At 33.3% G+C, this 16,991-nt stretch overlaps 1 protein-coding gene and 1 long non-coding RNA gene across 2 annotated transcripts in view; one reads left to right on the top strand and one right to left on the bottom strand.

Moving 5' to 3' along the window:
* Positions 1-8,731, top strand: part of LOC143049714 (uncharacterized) — a 74,480-nt gene extending 65,749 nt beyond the window's left edge. Inside the window, exons 8-9 of the mRNA XM_076223388.1 lie at positions 714-1,826; positions 8,037-8,731. Coding sequence (XP_076079503.1) covers positions 714-1,826; positions 8,037-8,578 — 1,655 coding nt within the window. The 3' untranslated portion in view covers positions 8,579-8,731. The remainder of the gene's footprint in view (positions 1-713; positions 1,827-8,036) is intronic.
* A 3,576-nt stretch (positions 8,732-12,307) lies between these two features.
* LOC143048943 (uncharacterized) lies at positions 12,308-14,944 on the bottom strand. Its single transcript, XR_012969949.1, has 2 exons — positions 12,730-14,944; positions 12,308-12,420 (listed from the first exon to the last, which is right to left on the bottom strand). It is a non-coding gene; the product is annotated as an uncharacterized LOC143048943 (long non-coding RNA).
* Between the last annotated feature and the right edge of the window lie 2,047 nt (positions 14,945-16,991).

Genomic DNA, 16,991 nt, shown 5'->3' with positions numbered 1-16,991 from the left:
AAAAAACTTTTAAGTTCATTAGACCACATTCATTCTGTGTCAGAAACCTATACTGTGTCAACTATTTAATTTTAGATTTAAAAAGTTTGAAGAAGAAATCTTTAATTGATTTGTAAAATCTTGACATTTGTTTTGTGTAAAAAAAAAAATCTAAGAAATTAGTGAGAAAGGGGAAGAAAATAAAATAAGGAAAAATACACTCTAATTAAAAGGAACTATATTTGTGGACAATAAAAAGAGCGGTCATTAATTGTGGTCTTGGGCCTACAAGTAGTACCATTCAAGGGTTATGCCCCTTTACAAATGGAAATATTACTAATTTTTTTCGTTTCTGTTCTCTTAACTTAAATGTGTCTCAATTAAGTTTAATGAAATGCTTATTACAACTAAACTCAGATTAAGTTCAAATTTTGACAGCTTTACTTTCACAGTTCTCGAGTTATGTCCCTTTATATCGTTATATGCTAGAAGGGACATCCTCTGTGTCCCTATGGACACATTCCCCATTTATTAGTTTAATACCCAGTTGTATACACAAAACTATAAAAAAAAAAACACTTTTACATGAATTATACATCCAATGCAAACAGATAATAGTCATTTCATATTAATAATTTCTAGCTGATGTGATTGCATTGGTTCTGTACTCCAATCAACAAAATCATATATTGTTTAAGAGAAAAAGTTTACTTGGAGTATACATTGAATTGTAGGTCAAACAAAGGTATCTTCTAACGACAGTTCCCCTGGAAAATCTACCACTGTGTTTGAAAGGATGTATAATCATATGAAACGTAGTGAAAATTTAACGATGTCAGAATGCATTCAACAGAATTATGATTTGGCAGCAAGATTGCTCTTAGCAAAACATATCAAACCGGCTGAGCTGAGTGATATTTTGATTGACTCAATGGAAAAAAGTAGAAGCTCTATTTCTAAGGCAATTAGCTGGAGCATTATCAAACAGTTTCGCATAGAATTGGAAACAAGATGTGTTTTTGATAGAGTTATCGATATATGGCCTGGCTTCTTTTGTCTATGTGATAGACATAATAGGAAAGGTCATTCTAGAATCTGCTCCAAGGAAGCAGTCATTATTGTCGAAGTTGACAAGTTTGTGAAAGGAATACCGAGGTATTTTCATAGTATTCCAATAAATCAAAGTTTTCCAACAAATACAGATGAAAATACAAAAAGCCAATGCACTGATAAACCGACTGAGCTGTCACCTACTAACCCTTTAGGGCAATCGCCGATGTCTATACCAGGAGATCAGGCAGTTGCTTTATTCGAAAAACATAGCAAATTAACAATGATATGTGTACACCCTTTAAGGAAAACGAAAATACAGCTGTGGTGTCAGAAGAAAGGAGTGATTCCATTTGGTGAAGCACATTTTCCTCAAACCGATAACGGCAAAGATACTTCCATAGCTGAAGGACATGTAAGATTCATGGCAAAGATTAAAATAGGTGACCATATTGGTTTGTCGAGTCCATCTGGAACGTTGGGTGGTTTTGTTAAAATGCATGGTTTCAATGCTTTTTTGACATGTGCCCATGTTGTTCAGAACAAGGAAACACTTATTGCTGGAAATAAAAGTGAACGTCATCTTTCAAAAACTCAAGTTATATGTTTTGACAAAATTAATCCAGATTTAAAAATTGGATGTGGGTGGGTATTCAATGAGGCTTTCCACTACGGCAATGAACATGAAACAAGTGTAGACGCAGCTGTAGTGATACTAGATGAGGATAACGTCAAAATTGATCAACACGATATTTTGAACGACACAATGTTAGATGCAAAATCAGTAGATTTTTTAGGTAATGTAATACTTTCATTCCTGTTTAATATAATGCTCTTCCTGATTATAGATTTGGAGAATTTGAGAAATAAAAGGTAAAGTACTTAGCGAAAACAAAGCCATTTGTCGAAACAGTTTCACTTGGTGATATCTTTTGGAGACTTGCATCCGGGAAACAAATTTTTAATCCTGATATGTATTACCAGGATGATGCGTTTATTTTCAAATCGAAAAAAAAAGAGATCTAGAGTTATGCTCTTTACAAACCTTATATGATATCCTAGCGGGGCATCATCTGTGTCTCAAGGACAAATTCTACATTTATTTTGCTAAGATGCTCACTTGTATATACCCTTATTAAAAAACATGAAATTAAAGCTTATCAGACATATAAAAAAGAAGATGTGGTATGATTGACAATGAGACAACTATCCACAAAAGAACAAAATGACACGAACATTAACAACTATATATAGGTCACCGTACAGCCTTCAACAATGAGCAAAGCCCATACCGCATAGTCAGCTATAAAAGGCCCCGATAAGACGATGTAAAACAATTCAAACGAGAAAACTAACGGCCTTATTTATGTAAAAAAATGAAAGAAAAACAAATATGTAACAAACGACAACCACTGAGTTACAGGCTTCTGACTTGGACAGGCACATACATAAATAATGTGGCGGGGTTAAACATGTTAGCGGGATCCCAACCTTCCCTCTAACCTGGGAAAGTGGTATAACAGTACAACATCAGAAGGAACTATAAAAATCAGTTGTAATTGGTGCAACATTTCTACCGTTACAATTTTTTGGTAGTTTGTTTGAGTTATATCAATAGTTCTGTTATTATTGATTTAGAGACAGCTTCGTAGTCATTTAGAAATCAATTAATTTGACAAACTTTTTAAAAAAATATTGCTGAAATATTGTTTTCAATATTATTAGATATTGTGTGAAGCAAACTTTTAAAAATAACTTTTTTTTTTAATTTTCAGTGTTTTTCAGATAGTGTTTTATCATATTATACGGCCGTATGTTTTTGTTCGATGATTTTTTTTCAACTTTCCCACATAAGGGTAGATAACAAGATTAAGTTTTGGTGGTCAAGTCCATATCTCAGATACTATAAGCAATAGGTCTAGTATAGTCAGTGTATGGAATGATTTTAAGGTGTACATGTCCAACTGGCAGATGTCATCTTACCTTGACCTCATTTTCATGGTTCAGTGGTTATAGTTAAATTTTTGTGCTTGGTCTGTTTTTCCTTAACTGTATGCAATAGGTTTACTATTGTTGCCTTTATTTACTATTCTACTAAGATGTACATGTCTAGCTGGTATGTCTCATCATCAGACCTTGACCTCATTTTCACGGTTCAGTTGTCAAAATTAAGTTTGGGGGATTTGGTCTTTTTTTCTAACACTACATGCAACAGGTCAACTATATTTGGTGTATGGAAATATTTGATGATGTGCATGTGAGTCTTGCAGGTTTTATTTCACCTTGACCTCATTTTCATGGTTCATTGCTCAGTGTTTAATTTTGGGTTTTGGTCTGCTTTGATGCCCAATTGATGGGCACTATGTTTTCTGGTCTGTGTGTCCGTCCGTTCGTGCATCAAATCGTTCGTCCGTCCGTTCGTTCGTCTGTCTGTCCCACTTCAAGTTAAAGTTGAAATTCAATTACCTTGAAACTTGTGTTCCCTATGACATGATATATCCAATTTTAATGCCAAATTAGAGTTTTAACCCCATTTTCACGCTCCACTGATTATAGCAAATTAGAGTGCGGATGGGGTATCCATGTACTAGGGACACATTATTGTTCTTAAACTATAAACATTAGGTTAACTATATTTGTTGTATGGAAGAATTGTAAGCTGAACATGTCTGCCTGGAATGGTTCATCTGACATTGAACTAAATTTTATGGTTCATTAGTCAATGTTTAGTTTTCTTGGTTAAGTCTGATTCTTAGAAACTCTGAGCAATAGGTCAACTATACTTAGTGTATTGAATGATTGTAAGGTGTATTTCTTGTTTTGTTATATGTCCTTGACCTAATTTTCTTAAATCATGTTAACTTTATGTGATAGTTGTAGTAAAACTTACATTTAGGACTATCAACATAATATCAATGATTAGTGAAGAAGGCGAGACATTTCAGCCTGTGCACTCTTGTTTACTTTTTCTTATCTGATTGAATAGTATGAGGCTATCTACTTATATTTTATCTTAATTTCTATGGTTTTTTTTCATCACAGAAAAAAATGGACTTTCCATACACAAGTTATACAAAATCTGACAATATTGCACAACCTGTAGCGTGAAAAATGTTCAGCGACCCATACTTTTTATTATATTTTTAAGAAAAAAAAACATGATCTAAACAACATTTTGACAAACTATTAAACATTTCTTTGAACTTGAATTTAGACCCCTCTTTTATCTTAACACGATCCAATGAAAAAATAATGCATTTTTAACATGTTTAAATGCATAAAGCATGAACACACTCATAAACGGACCGCAAGGCGACAGTAGTAAACCGATGTACAAAACTGATTTAGGAAGAGACGAATCCACGTAGCAATAAAACCTTGATGAATTGCATGAACTCTTAAGAGGAACAAGATGCGTCGACAGGGTAATCTTTTCCTCCTATGCATGCGAACTCATACTCATTAAAATGTCTCAATCGGGTCATGAATACTCTTAGGCACTTGTTCGCCATGATCAAATATGCGTTATTAATGATTTTCTATTGACGATCATGAACCTGAAATGGAAAAAAGACAACAAGTCCTACATTGTGGATCAATTTTAATAAAAGATGGGGACGATTGGGATTCAATAACAGAAAAACAGCAAATTAATCAGTTGGGTCGAGGAGCAATGTAGCATATCTTACCATAATCCCTTGTAATTATATGCATTTCCTATGGACACGTATTTAGGTGATATGGAATTGATTTACTCAACTAGTATCTAGACTCAAACCTGGGACCACTATCTTTTGTAGATTATTTACTTTTAAATAAAGTAGGTCTAGAGAAAAATGTAAATAAATAAAGTTTTTTCTGTAGAAATCAAGATAAAAGCGTGATTTTACAGCCACTTATTACCAAAACCGTAGGTTTATTTCTTAGCTACAATAGTATTATAATAAAAATGTTTTCCTAGGAATCTTATAAGGAGCAATGGTAATCTTATCTTAAGTTTAGAATACCTAACGAAACACGAAAATAAATCATGATAGGTTAAAGCAAAGATTTGTTCATCGGGAGATCCCCCAATAAAAATTTCTAGTAATCTTTTTGACAAAGAAGTTCAACCAGTTTTAAATGATAATATGAGATACAATGCTATATAGTTTTCCCTTGTTTTCACTTCTTTGAAAATTGTTAGTTCTATGCTATATTTTGGTGTGTTTTTTTATACCCCGCTTTAAAAAAGGGGGGGGTATACTGTTTTACCTCTGTCTGTCCGTCCGTCCGTCCGTCCGTCAGTCCGTCCGTCCGTCCGTCAGTCTGTCCGTCAGTCAGTCCGTCCCATGAAACTTTCGTCACATTTTTCTCAGGAACTACATGTCCACCCTTTCTGTAATTTGGTATCAACATTTATATATGTCAGCCATACCGTGTGATGCGTTTTCAGATTCATCACTTGACAACTTCCTGTTTACCGAACACTTGTATGATTTTACACATGATAGCCAAGTTGAAAATTTTCGTCACATTTTTCTCAGGAACTACAATACAAGGATTTCTGAAATTTGGTTTCAGGATTTATATAATTCAGCTATACCGTGTGATGCGTTTTCAGATTCATCACTCGACAACTTCCTGTTTACCGAACACTTGTATGATTTTACACATGATAGCCAAGTTGAAAATTTTCGTCACATTTTTCTCAGGAACTACAATACAAGGATTTCTGAAATTTGGTTTCAGGATTTATATAAGTCAGGTATACTGTGTGATGCGTTTTCAGATTCATCACTCGACAACTTCCTGTTTACCGAACACTTGTATGATTTTACACATCATGCACATGATAACCAAGTTAAAAATTTTCGTCACATTTTTCTCAGGAACTACAATACAAGGATTTCTGAAATTTGGTTTCAGGATTTTTATAAGTCAGCTATACCGTGTGATGCGTTTTCAGATTCATCACTCGACAACTTCCTGTTTACCGAACACTTGTATGATTTTACACATGATAGCCAAGTTGAAAATTTTCGTCACATTTTTCTCAGGAACTACAATACAAGGATTTCTGAAATTTGGTTTCAGGATTTATATAAGTCAGGTATACAGTGTGATGCGTTTTCAGATTCATCACTCGACAACTTCCTGTTTACCGAACACTTGTATGATTTTACACATCATGCACATGATAACCAAGTTACAAATTTTCGTCACCTTTTTCTCAGGAACTACAATACAAGGATTTCTGAAATTTGGTTTCAGGATTTTTATAAGTCAGCTATACCGTGTGATGCGTTTTCAGATTCATCACTCGACAACTTCCTGTTTACCGAACACTTCCATATTTTTACACTATTAATATTATCCACTTGCGGCGGGGGTATCATCAGTGAGCAGTAGCTCGCAGTTTCACTTGTTAGTTTTTTTTTTACACAAATTAATTATGTTGATATGACATAATGATAATATATGATATAATGGCAATATGTTTTCCTTTTTGTTATACTAAGAATTGTTTAAGATTTACGTATGGGGTTACAGGGAACTGCAACAATATCTCCATATATACAAGAAAATCAAATTCGAAAAATTCTTAATATTACATACAGGAAAACATATGGTCAGGGATACTGATGAGGCAGGCCTTGGTCCATATATCTTTAACAGAAACACATTTAACATTGATACATTTATAAGCAGTCTAGTTTTTTTTTATAAGTTTGTAAACCTTCCTGGATTTTTATAGAACTTGGACAGAAGCTCATCTTCAATATCAAGAAATAGCATCTAAAGGAAATGTTTTGATTCTTTGTCGTCCACTACCGACGAAGTCAAAGGGGACTTTAGGTTTGTACTCCGTCCGTCTGTCGGTCCGTCCGTATGTCGAACTGTCCATCTGTCAGTCCGGCAAATCAGTTCTACACTTTTTTCTTCATGCTTGAAAAAATTGATTTGATATTTGGTGTATTGTATTTTTATGACAAGTTATAGGTCAAGTTCGATTTTCACAGTTTTAGCTTTTCTCCTTGTTCAGTTAAAAAGCCCTAAAAAGACTTAATTTTTTACAAAAAAAAACTTATTAATTACTAGATTTCTGTTCAAAGGGAAATACCTCATATTTTTTACTTTCCCTAGAATTAATCTTTTGATGAGATACTAATTAATTACTAGATAAAATTGAGAATGGAAATGGGGAATGTGCCAAAGAGAAAACAACCCGACCATGGAACAGACAACAGCCGAAGGCCACCAATGGGTCTTTAATGCAGCGATAAACTCCTCGCACACGAAGGCGTCTTTCAGCGGGCCCATAAACAAATATGTATACTAGTCCAGTGAAAAGGGCGTCATACTAAACTCAGAACTATACACAAGAAACTAAAATTAAAAAGCATACAAGACTAACAAAGGCCAGAAGCTCCTGACTCGGGACAGGCGCGAAAATGTGGTGGGGTTATACATGTTTTTTGAGATTTCAACCCTTCTACTATACCTCTAGCCAATATAGAGAAAACAAACGCACAACAATAAGTAATGCATTTTCAATCCGTAGGAGACCATGTATTGCCATGCAATACTATAAGAATGCTGGTTAAATGCTGTATTTTACTGATAAATGAAAACACTTTTTAAGTCAACATTACACCTTTACAATGACAGTAGCAATCGAAGGCGAGACACAGGGTTCCCTATAAAAATTTTCTAAATTAATCATATCTATTACTTTTTCATCATATTTCACTTACAAGCAAAATGATATTAGTTCTTGGGTTTTTTTTTTGCCATCTAACGTGAGAAGAGGAGCATTATGTTTTCTGGACCGTTCATCCGTCCGTCTGTTCCGTATCAGGAAAGAGTTTGAGATGTGATTAAAGTAGGTAAATGTTTTGGTTTAGATATATGCAACAGTATGGTGAATATTAAAATAATTGCACTGAACACTGAACATCGAAATTTGATTGTGCAAGTTTTGCCTCCTTCTCTATGGACATATATCCTTGTCATCTTTTTTGTAGGTATTAAAAGTCCATACCTCAATGACAATTATATTTCACTGAGAACATTGCGTGGTACAGTGAAAGCAAGATATGTTGGTCTCACCTCTGGGTATTCTGAATCAGATGTAACTTTTGAAGATTATGATAAGGATGATGATAACTTCAAAACGAAGCCACGTGGTTCAACTTTATATTTTGAAGATTTGCAAGGTCAAATACAAAATATTGAAAGCGCATGTCCAAGATTACAGCACGTTCCTTTCCAAGTTCATTTTCAAGAAGTAGTTCTTCCAAAATTGGAAGAAAATATAAAAAGTGGCAGACACTCCTTTCGGTTTTTCAACCAAGTACTGTTTGAAAACCTTTCGTTTGCACCAGGTGACTCGGGTACATGCATTTATATTGTTGAAGATAAAACAACTGTCAGGTCTGACAATCAGCCAAATCCAACAGGATGTATAGCTATGGCTATAGCAAGTTTATACGATGAAAATGAAAAAAAACACAAATGTATAGCAACACCAATGAAAGCAATTTTGAAAAAACTTGGCTTTATCTAGTACCAGTATATTTTATTTTTTTCCCCATGAAAACTTGGTATAGGCAAACAGGTGATTACTTAACAAGGCTAAACGAATGATTATTTAATCTGCTTAGGTCTTCTCAATAACTAATTAACATTAATAAATGTTGATTGCATCTATTCCAAACTGCCGGTACAGAAAAGTCTGCTGAATATATTGACCTATATTAATAAATTCACAACGAATGTCAGTTGAGAACACTTTTTTTTACGTCAAAAATGTGATTTCAATTTTTCCACTGTGAACTTTCATGTCTCTGTAGCAACATTAGAACAATACCTTCATTTTGAGTGTAAATATATAAATATATTACTCTTTCAATACCAGGTTTCATTGAAACTGTAGCTGCGTATATAGTATATTGATTCAACTTTTAGTATGCTTATGTTAAATTATGATCACGCGTGTATATACTGCAATCATACGATAGTATATTTAATTAGTATGAAGTCATTGTGATATGTTCGTTATGTAGTATTCTCATTGAAGATGCTGAACTGTAGTAGCACAGAAGCTGTGAAGGAATTGTTTACCACAAACTTGAGAATAACATTGTGTGACAATGACGAAACTATTTTTTCCGACAAGGCAATGCTACTGAAAGCGATATTCGATGTTTCAAATTCGCTTATTCCAATGGCACTGCAGACAGTTTTACTAATGAAGAAAATAGATCTATGCCATTATCATGAGACTGGTGTTTAAATTACACAGCAATAGCTGTGCCATACTGGATACAGCTATTTTTTTTGGGTGGCAATGTCAATCAAGACTGATTGACCTATTAGAGATGAATATATTTAAAATCATTTTTGTTAGTAAACCTTTAAGACAATAACAATCAAAACCAAGGAGTAAACAAAGACTCAAAAAACCAAAGGACATTTACACCAACAGTTATAAATAATAAATAGTCATTGTTTATTTTTTGTATAATTCATAGTAATTGTCGTAAGATTAGTTTGAAGAGATTAATGCAGTGCATAAGTTTTAATAGTATTAATATACGTTATATTTTATTAAAATTTTTAACATCTCTGCTTTGAATCATTTGTTCAAGGAATTGACCGTGGTGATTGAACTGATCTTTTCCAGTAAAAATAGTATATAAATAGTGGTATGCTGATTTTGCTAAACGTTGTGAAGTTAACTCAATGCATGAATTACTTCTTTTATCTTATATTTTGATGGGATAGTCTGCCTAGTGGTTTAAGTTGGTGTTGCGTTTTCCATGTGGTGTTGTTTGTCTTTATACCAATAAATACAATACCCGATACTATACTGTTTGTGAACGAATACCTTCCTTGAAAATCTATTCTGAATATGCATTAAAATATTGAAAACAACACGTTATTAATTTCTTGCGTCCGAAGCGCTTTTCTGGATTTACCTTCATCAGGAACGCTCAAAGCCAAACATTTGAAATCCAAAGATGTATAAGTAACGAAACCGTTGAAGAGCTGTATGTCAACAAATACCTAGAATAAATAGCCAAATTCATCTAAAGCCAACTTTGCCTGAGGGAGTTGAAACCTTAGTTTCTTAATAATTTTTAAATTTATAAACGGACAATTTTAGTAAAGTTTGTTAAATCATGTCAGTACCGAAATACTGACTACCGAGCTGATGATACCCTCGGGGACTGATAGTCCACCAGCAGAGGTATCGACCCAGTGATGTAAAATATTGAAAACAACACGTTATTAATTTCTTGCGTCCGAAGCGCTTTTCTGGATTTACCTTCATCAAGGAACGCTCAAAGCCAAACATTTGAAATCCAAAGATGTATAAGTACCGAAACCGGTGAAGAGCTGTATGTTAACAAATACCTAAAATAAATAGCCAAATTCATCTAAAGCCAACTTTGCCTGAGGGAGTTGAAACCTTAGTTTCTTAATAATTTATAAATTTATAAACTACAGTACTTATAATCCAAACATTATTTTCCATTTCTAAATAAATGATACTTCTGATTGTGGAGAATATATAGATACAAAGACAAAGATACATTTCCCAATTCATATAATTTACCAAGGCTTGTGTTTCATATGATTTTCTTAAAAGAGTATTGATGATTATTGGAAACAGCTTCTTAAGGGAGCAACCATTCATTTTCAAAAATTCGAGTTAGACATTTATTTGGTGAACAATTTTATTTATTTTTTAACGCTATCAATGAAACTATTTTTTTCAAAATTTTACACAATGTATTGAGAAAATCTTGATTCAATATAATCCTTTGTGTCCTCTGCTTGAACAGAATTTTGTTCAAAAGTAGATTTTCATCAATTTGGGAATAAAAATGGCCTTTTCAGAAGAAAAAAAAACATACCCACCCCACCCACCTGAAGTTAAATGGTCATTACCTAACAACGGTTTCAGTTGGTAAAGTCTTTTAAAGTTTGTACAGCATGTGAGAAGAATGAATACACCAACAACACAAATTTACAGAAAAAAACAATAGGTTTTTTTTTTATTAAGAGACATAATAACGGTTGTCGAGTTTTTTTGGTGTTGAGGTGACAACACTTGATTTTTTTGTGCCATATTCCAGACCTTAACAAAAATCAAAATCATTCGTGTGTAAATTATAGGTCGAGGCGACCTACATTTTTTCATTGTCATTGTTATTTTCAAAGATGGGTGATGCAAAATATATCTTTCTTTGTTTATAAATGAAAAACCGAGAATTAAATAAGGTCGAGATGACCCATTTTTTTCATGGACATTCGTTACTATCCAAAATATGAACACTTATAGTAAAACATTCTTCCTTGACTCCCAGTTTGTTTTGATTTTGACCTAAATGCAAAGTTTAACCGTGATAGACTGACGAACAAACGTAGTTTACGCTTTATCCTCTCCTAAACTCCGTCATCCGAAGGATAAAAATAATAAAATCGCCTATATGATACCCAGCAGACACAACAACGTTGAATCAACATTGAACAAACGTCAGATTTCAACGTTGAATTCATGTTGAAAAGTAGTGTTGGATTGAAAATTGATATGACGTTGAAAACATAACGTTGTTTCAACGTCAGATTTCAACGTTGAAAATAGGTTGAATTTTGGTCGAGGTTTGTTGAAAACATGTCGATTGGTGGTTGAATTGTGGTTGTTGTATGTTGAAATAAGGTCGAATGTTGGTTGTTTTGTGGTAAGTGTATGTTGAAATCAGGTCGAATGTTGGTTGTTCTGTGTAAGTGTATGTTGAAATCAGGTCGAATGTTGGTTGAAGTGTGGTTAGTGTATGTTGAAATCCGGTTGAATGTTGGTTGTTCTGTGGTCAGTGTATGTTGAAATCAGGTCGAATGTTTGTTGAACTGTGATCAGTGTATGTTGAAAATAGGTTGGATGTGTGCCCAGGTAAACTTTTAATGTGGTAAATGTGGAGAATAGGATGTTGAACAATGGTTGAATTGAGCCTTTTTAACAGCTGAAATTATTACCCTTTATTATATCCATCAATGCCATTTTATGTGTAATAAAACTATCGCACAACTATATGTTGGTGGTTGGTGTACATGTAGTTTGTAGTTCTGTTGTTATACATTTTTGTGCCTTCACTTTTCTTAATAGACATGATCTTGCTTTACCTATAACTATTATGTTCACACTCAAAATATGTTTGTGACATAACACAGTAGTTATATAACAAGTTACCCACATATGCCCCTTACAATGTCAAACAAACACAATTAATCTGATTACTTAATTTTATTTAAAAAAAAAATAGTCCATCTGCTAGACATCTTGTACTGTTGTTCCATATTGTGGTCTCTAATTTTTACATTCGAAACTTGTTACTACAGCATCTGCAACAGAACAAAAAACATATTGTACTATCTTTTACATAAGTGGGTTAATTTCATTATGCAGCCCAAATAAAGAACTCTAGTGTCATATGAATGATATAGTTATTTCTTTAAATATTTATTAATAGCTATCATGACCGTTTTTTTAAAACTTGAGTTCAGATAGTAAATAATAAATCAATTCAATAAAAACAAACCTAAAGATTTTAGTAGACAAAGATGCAGGGCCAATTTAAAAGAAATTGTGACCAAAATCTCACACACTTTTATGTGAAAAAAAAAAACAATGGTGTATATTTCAATACTCACCTCTTATTATTTCAATCGGTCAGGCTTGGACACCATAGGCATATTTATTCTTTTTACCCGAGATGTACTTTACAGACATGGATTTTTTTTAAGACATCATCTAAAAAAAAATACGTTTATTTAATTACAGCATTTTCAAATTATTAATTCCCTCCTGAACTAATAAATAAACACGCTTACAAAATTTGGACATCCAAAACCTTTCATTGAGGACTTTCTGATTTGAATTTTCCTCGGAGATCACTATAATCTATTGTTGTGATCTTACATTTTTTCAATAATTGGTTGAAAAACTTAAGTCCAATAATTATTATTGTAGCATTACGGGAAGTTTGTCCAGTCGAGAATCAAACATGATTCTGGAATCAGTGGCAGATCCTGAACTTTTCATAAGGGGTCCACTGACTTAATAATAGAGGGAAAAGGGGGGGCTCAAGTCATGCTTCAGTGATTCATTATATAATCAACCAATTTTTCCCTCTCAAGGGGGACCACAAGCATTGAGATTTTGACAGTCACTCATCTTGAGATACAATACTGCACCACAATCACCGAGATCTTGACAGTCACTCATCTTGAGAAACAATACTGCACCACAAGCACCGAGATCTTGACAGTCACTCATCTTGAGATACAAAACTGCACCACAAGCACCGAGATTTTGACAGTCACTCATCTTGAGAAACAATAATGCACCACAAGCATCAAGATCTTGACAGTCACTCATCTCGAGAAACAATATATGTCATACTTTACATCTAATTTTTTCATGATCTTTCATCAATAGATACTTTCGGCACGGTTGCTAAACTTTGAACCTGTGTTTACATTTTTCTTTAAACTGCAATATATTCCAGTCTTTCGTGATACGTCTTATTTAACTTTCATTTGCATGCATATGGATTAAGTTTAGACATTAAAAATAGATAATATTTGTTTTATTTCCTTGACTTTTTTTGTGCAGTAATAATTCAATACGGTCAATTGATAAAGCATCTATTTAGAGTTATCATATAGACCACGTTGAAAATGGACAGATCATTGTGTATTAATTTGTTATGGTCACACCTGTTTCTTATCTGCCGTATTGCTTCATTGATAAATCCTCGGAATACATGCTGTGAGTGACATCTATTCTGACCCAGAAAAAAAGAATTTGTTTGTTTTGAATGTGTTGCAAGGTCAAGAATGCCATGTGTTGTAAATCTTTGACTTGTAATTATATCAGCATATAAAACATGTAAAAGAACTAGTATTAGATCGCATAGGTGAACTTCAATAATTATATATTATTATTTGCCAGACGAATATTTTTTTTTTTCAACCGATGTTCCATGATATATTATGACTCCGCGTCCTCCCAATATCTGCAATGATAGAATTCTTTGCCATACGCTTTTGCTTTAAATTACCAAATCAATGTTCATAAAATCACTCTCCCTTTTCAAGTCTTAACATAATAAGTTGCCGCACCCAATCAATGTACAAATATATCTTAAGGTCAACCTTGCTGTTCCCCGAGACTACAAACACATGTGTGTATAATTATAAATTATATCTGATCTGCTTAAATCACTATACTCATATCATGCATATAATTACGGTAAACGCTACACTATTGTATATCTTAAATTATCATATAACTATCATTAAATTAAACAAGAAATGAAAATTATACTTACTTTACACTGCTGAGAGCAACTCTTAACTTGATGTCGTAATCAAATTGGCGCAAATAAATTCAAAATGTCGGTCTTCTACGCATGTGCCAATTAGAAAAAGATATCCGTTTCAAGTAATTATAATAATTATAATAATTTTATCGCAATTTAAAGATTAATTTATATATGAAACAGTAATCATTGAATTTATTCAAAAACATCATTAAACCAATAAAAACTCGAGAATAATTTGGTTCAATCTCATCTTGAAGTTGAAATTTTGGTCGACACTTAAAGTCATCAACCTTAACTAAACCGTTTATCAACGTTATATTTTCAACCAATTAAAGCATTGAAAGCATCAACTCAAATTCAATGTTGATTCAAAGTTGGCAGTTCAACGTTGAAAATTTTAACCACAAATCAACGTTGATTCAACAACGTGATTTAAACGTTGATAGAATTGACGTTGATACAACGTTGATTTTACGTTGATCAACGCTACAACCAAATTTCAACATATTTTCAACGTTGGTTCAACGTTGTGTGCCTGCTGGGTAGCGTCTTTTTTAAGCAACGGTCATACCATATGAAGAGTTAAGAAGTATTAAAAGTTAACTGTAACAGAGTGTTAATTACCCCGACCATACGCGTACGGTCGGACCATATGAGTATATACCCATATGGTCGAAACATTCATATGGTTCGGAATATAACCACTGCATACATATAATGGTATGACCACTGCATATAATGTTGTAACCACCACATACATATAATGGTGTGACCACTGCTTATAATTTTATAACCACTGCATACATATACTGGTGTGACAACTGCATATAATGTTGTAACCACCACATACATATAATGGTATGACCACTGCTTATAATGTTATAACCACTGCATACATATAATGGTATGACCACTGCATATAATGGTGTAACCACTACATACTTATAATCGTGTGACATCTGCATATAATGGTGTAACCACTACATACTTATAATGGTGTGACCACTGCATATGATGTTGTAACCACTGCATCCAATGGTGTAACCACTACATACTTATAATCGTGTGATATCTGCATATAATGGTGTAACCACTACATACTTATAATGGTGTGACCACTGCATATGATGTTGTAACCACTGCATCCATATAATGGTATGACAACTGCATATAATGTTGCAACCACTAAATACATATAATGTTGTTACCACTGCATACTTTTCCCGTTCTGACAACTGCATATAATATTGTAACCACTGCATACATATAATGGTGTGACAACTGCATATAATATTGTAACCACTGAATACATATAATGGTGTGACAAGTGCATATAATCTTGTTACCACTGCATATATATAATGGTGTGACCAATGCATATAATGTTTTAACCACTGCATACATATAATAGTGTGAAAACTGCATATAATGTTGTATCCACTGCATACATATAATGGTGTGACAACTGCATATAATGTTGTAGCCACTGCATACATATAATGATGTGACAACTGCATATAATGTTGCAACCACAGCATACATATACTGGTGTGACAACTGCATATAATGTTGTAACCACTGCATACATATAATGGTGTGACAACTACATATAATGTTGTAACCACTGCATACATATGGTGTGACTACTGAATATAATGTTGTGACCACTGCATATAATGTTGTAACCACTGCATACATATACTGGTGTGACAACTGCATATAATGTTGTAACCACTGCATACATATAATGATGTGACAACTGCATATAATGTTGTAACCACTGCATACATATACTGGTGTGACCAATGCATATAATATTGTAACCACTGCATACATATAATGGTGTGACAACTACATATAATGTTGTAACCACTGCATACATATAATGGTGTGACTACTGAATATAATGTTGTGACCACTGCATATAATGTTGTAACCACTGCACACATATAATGGTGTGACCACTGCATATAATGTTGTGACCACTGCATATAATGTTGTAACCACTGCACACATATAATGGTGTGACAAATGCATATTATGTTGTAACCACTGCATACACATAATGTTTCGATCACTGCATATAATGATGTAACCACTGCATACATATAATGTTGCGATCACTACATATAATGTTGTAACCACTGTATATAATGATAGAGCATGATAATCATCAATATAAGGCATTCATGGCGTTCAATATGCATTGGTTTACTCAATATGTGGTAATAAATCTTTGTTATCCAAAACTATTAGACTTAACCCTTGGATCACTATCTTTTGGAAGATGATCTGGTTTTGAGTAAAGGTCTACGGTACAGTATACTAAATTTAGTAGTTTCTATGAAACTTATATTTAGCAACTTACAATAGCTATAATTAAAACTTAAACCAAGATTTTACATTCACAAATTGCCAAAAGTATAGGTTTATTTCTTAACTATAGTGGTATAGTAATGTCATGTCTCATGTTTACATTCGTTTATTTTCCGGAAAGAAACCGGACTGTATTTTCTGTATTACAATTTTCACAAACTTCCGTCAAATCACGGTAATTTTCTCTTGGACTATCCTTCTGATGCCACG

This window comes from Mytilus galloprovincialis, chromosome 10 (assembly GCF_965363235.1).
Source record: "Mytilus galloprovincialis chromosome 10, xbMytGall1.hap1.1, whole genome shotgun sequence".
NCBI lineage: Eukaryota > Metazoa > Mollusca > Bivalvia > Mytilida > Mytilidae > Mytilus > Mytilus galloprovincialis.
The sequence above is the reverse complement of the archived record's forward strand: the minus strand, read 5'-3'. Positions and strand labels throughout refer to the sequence as shown.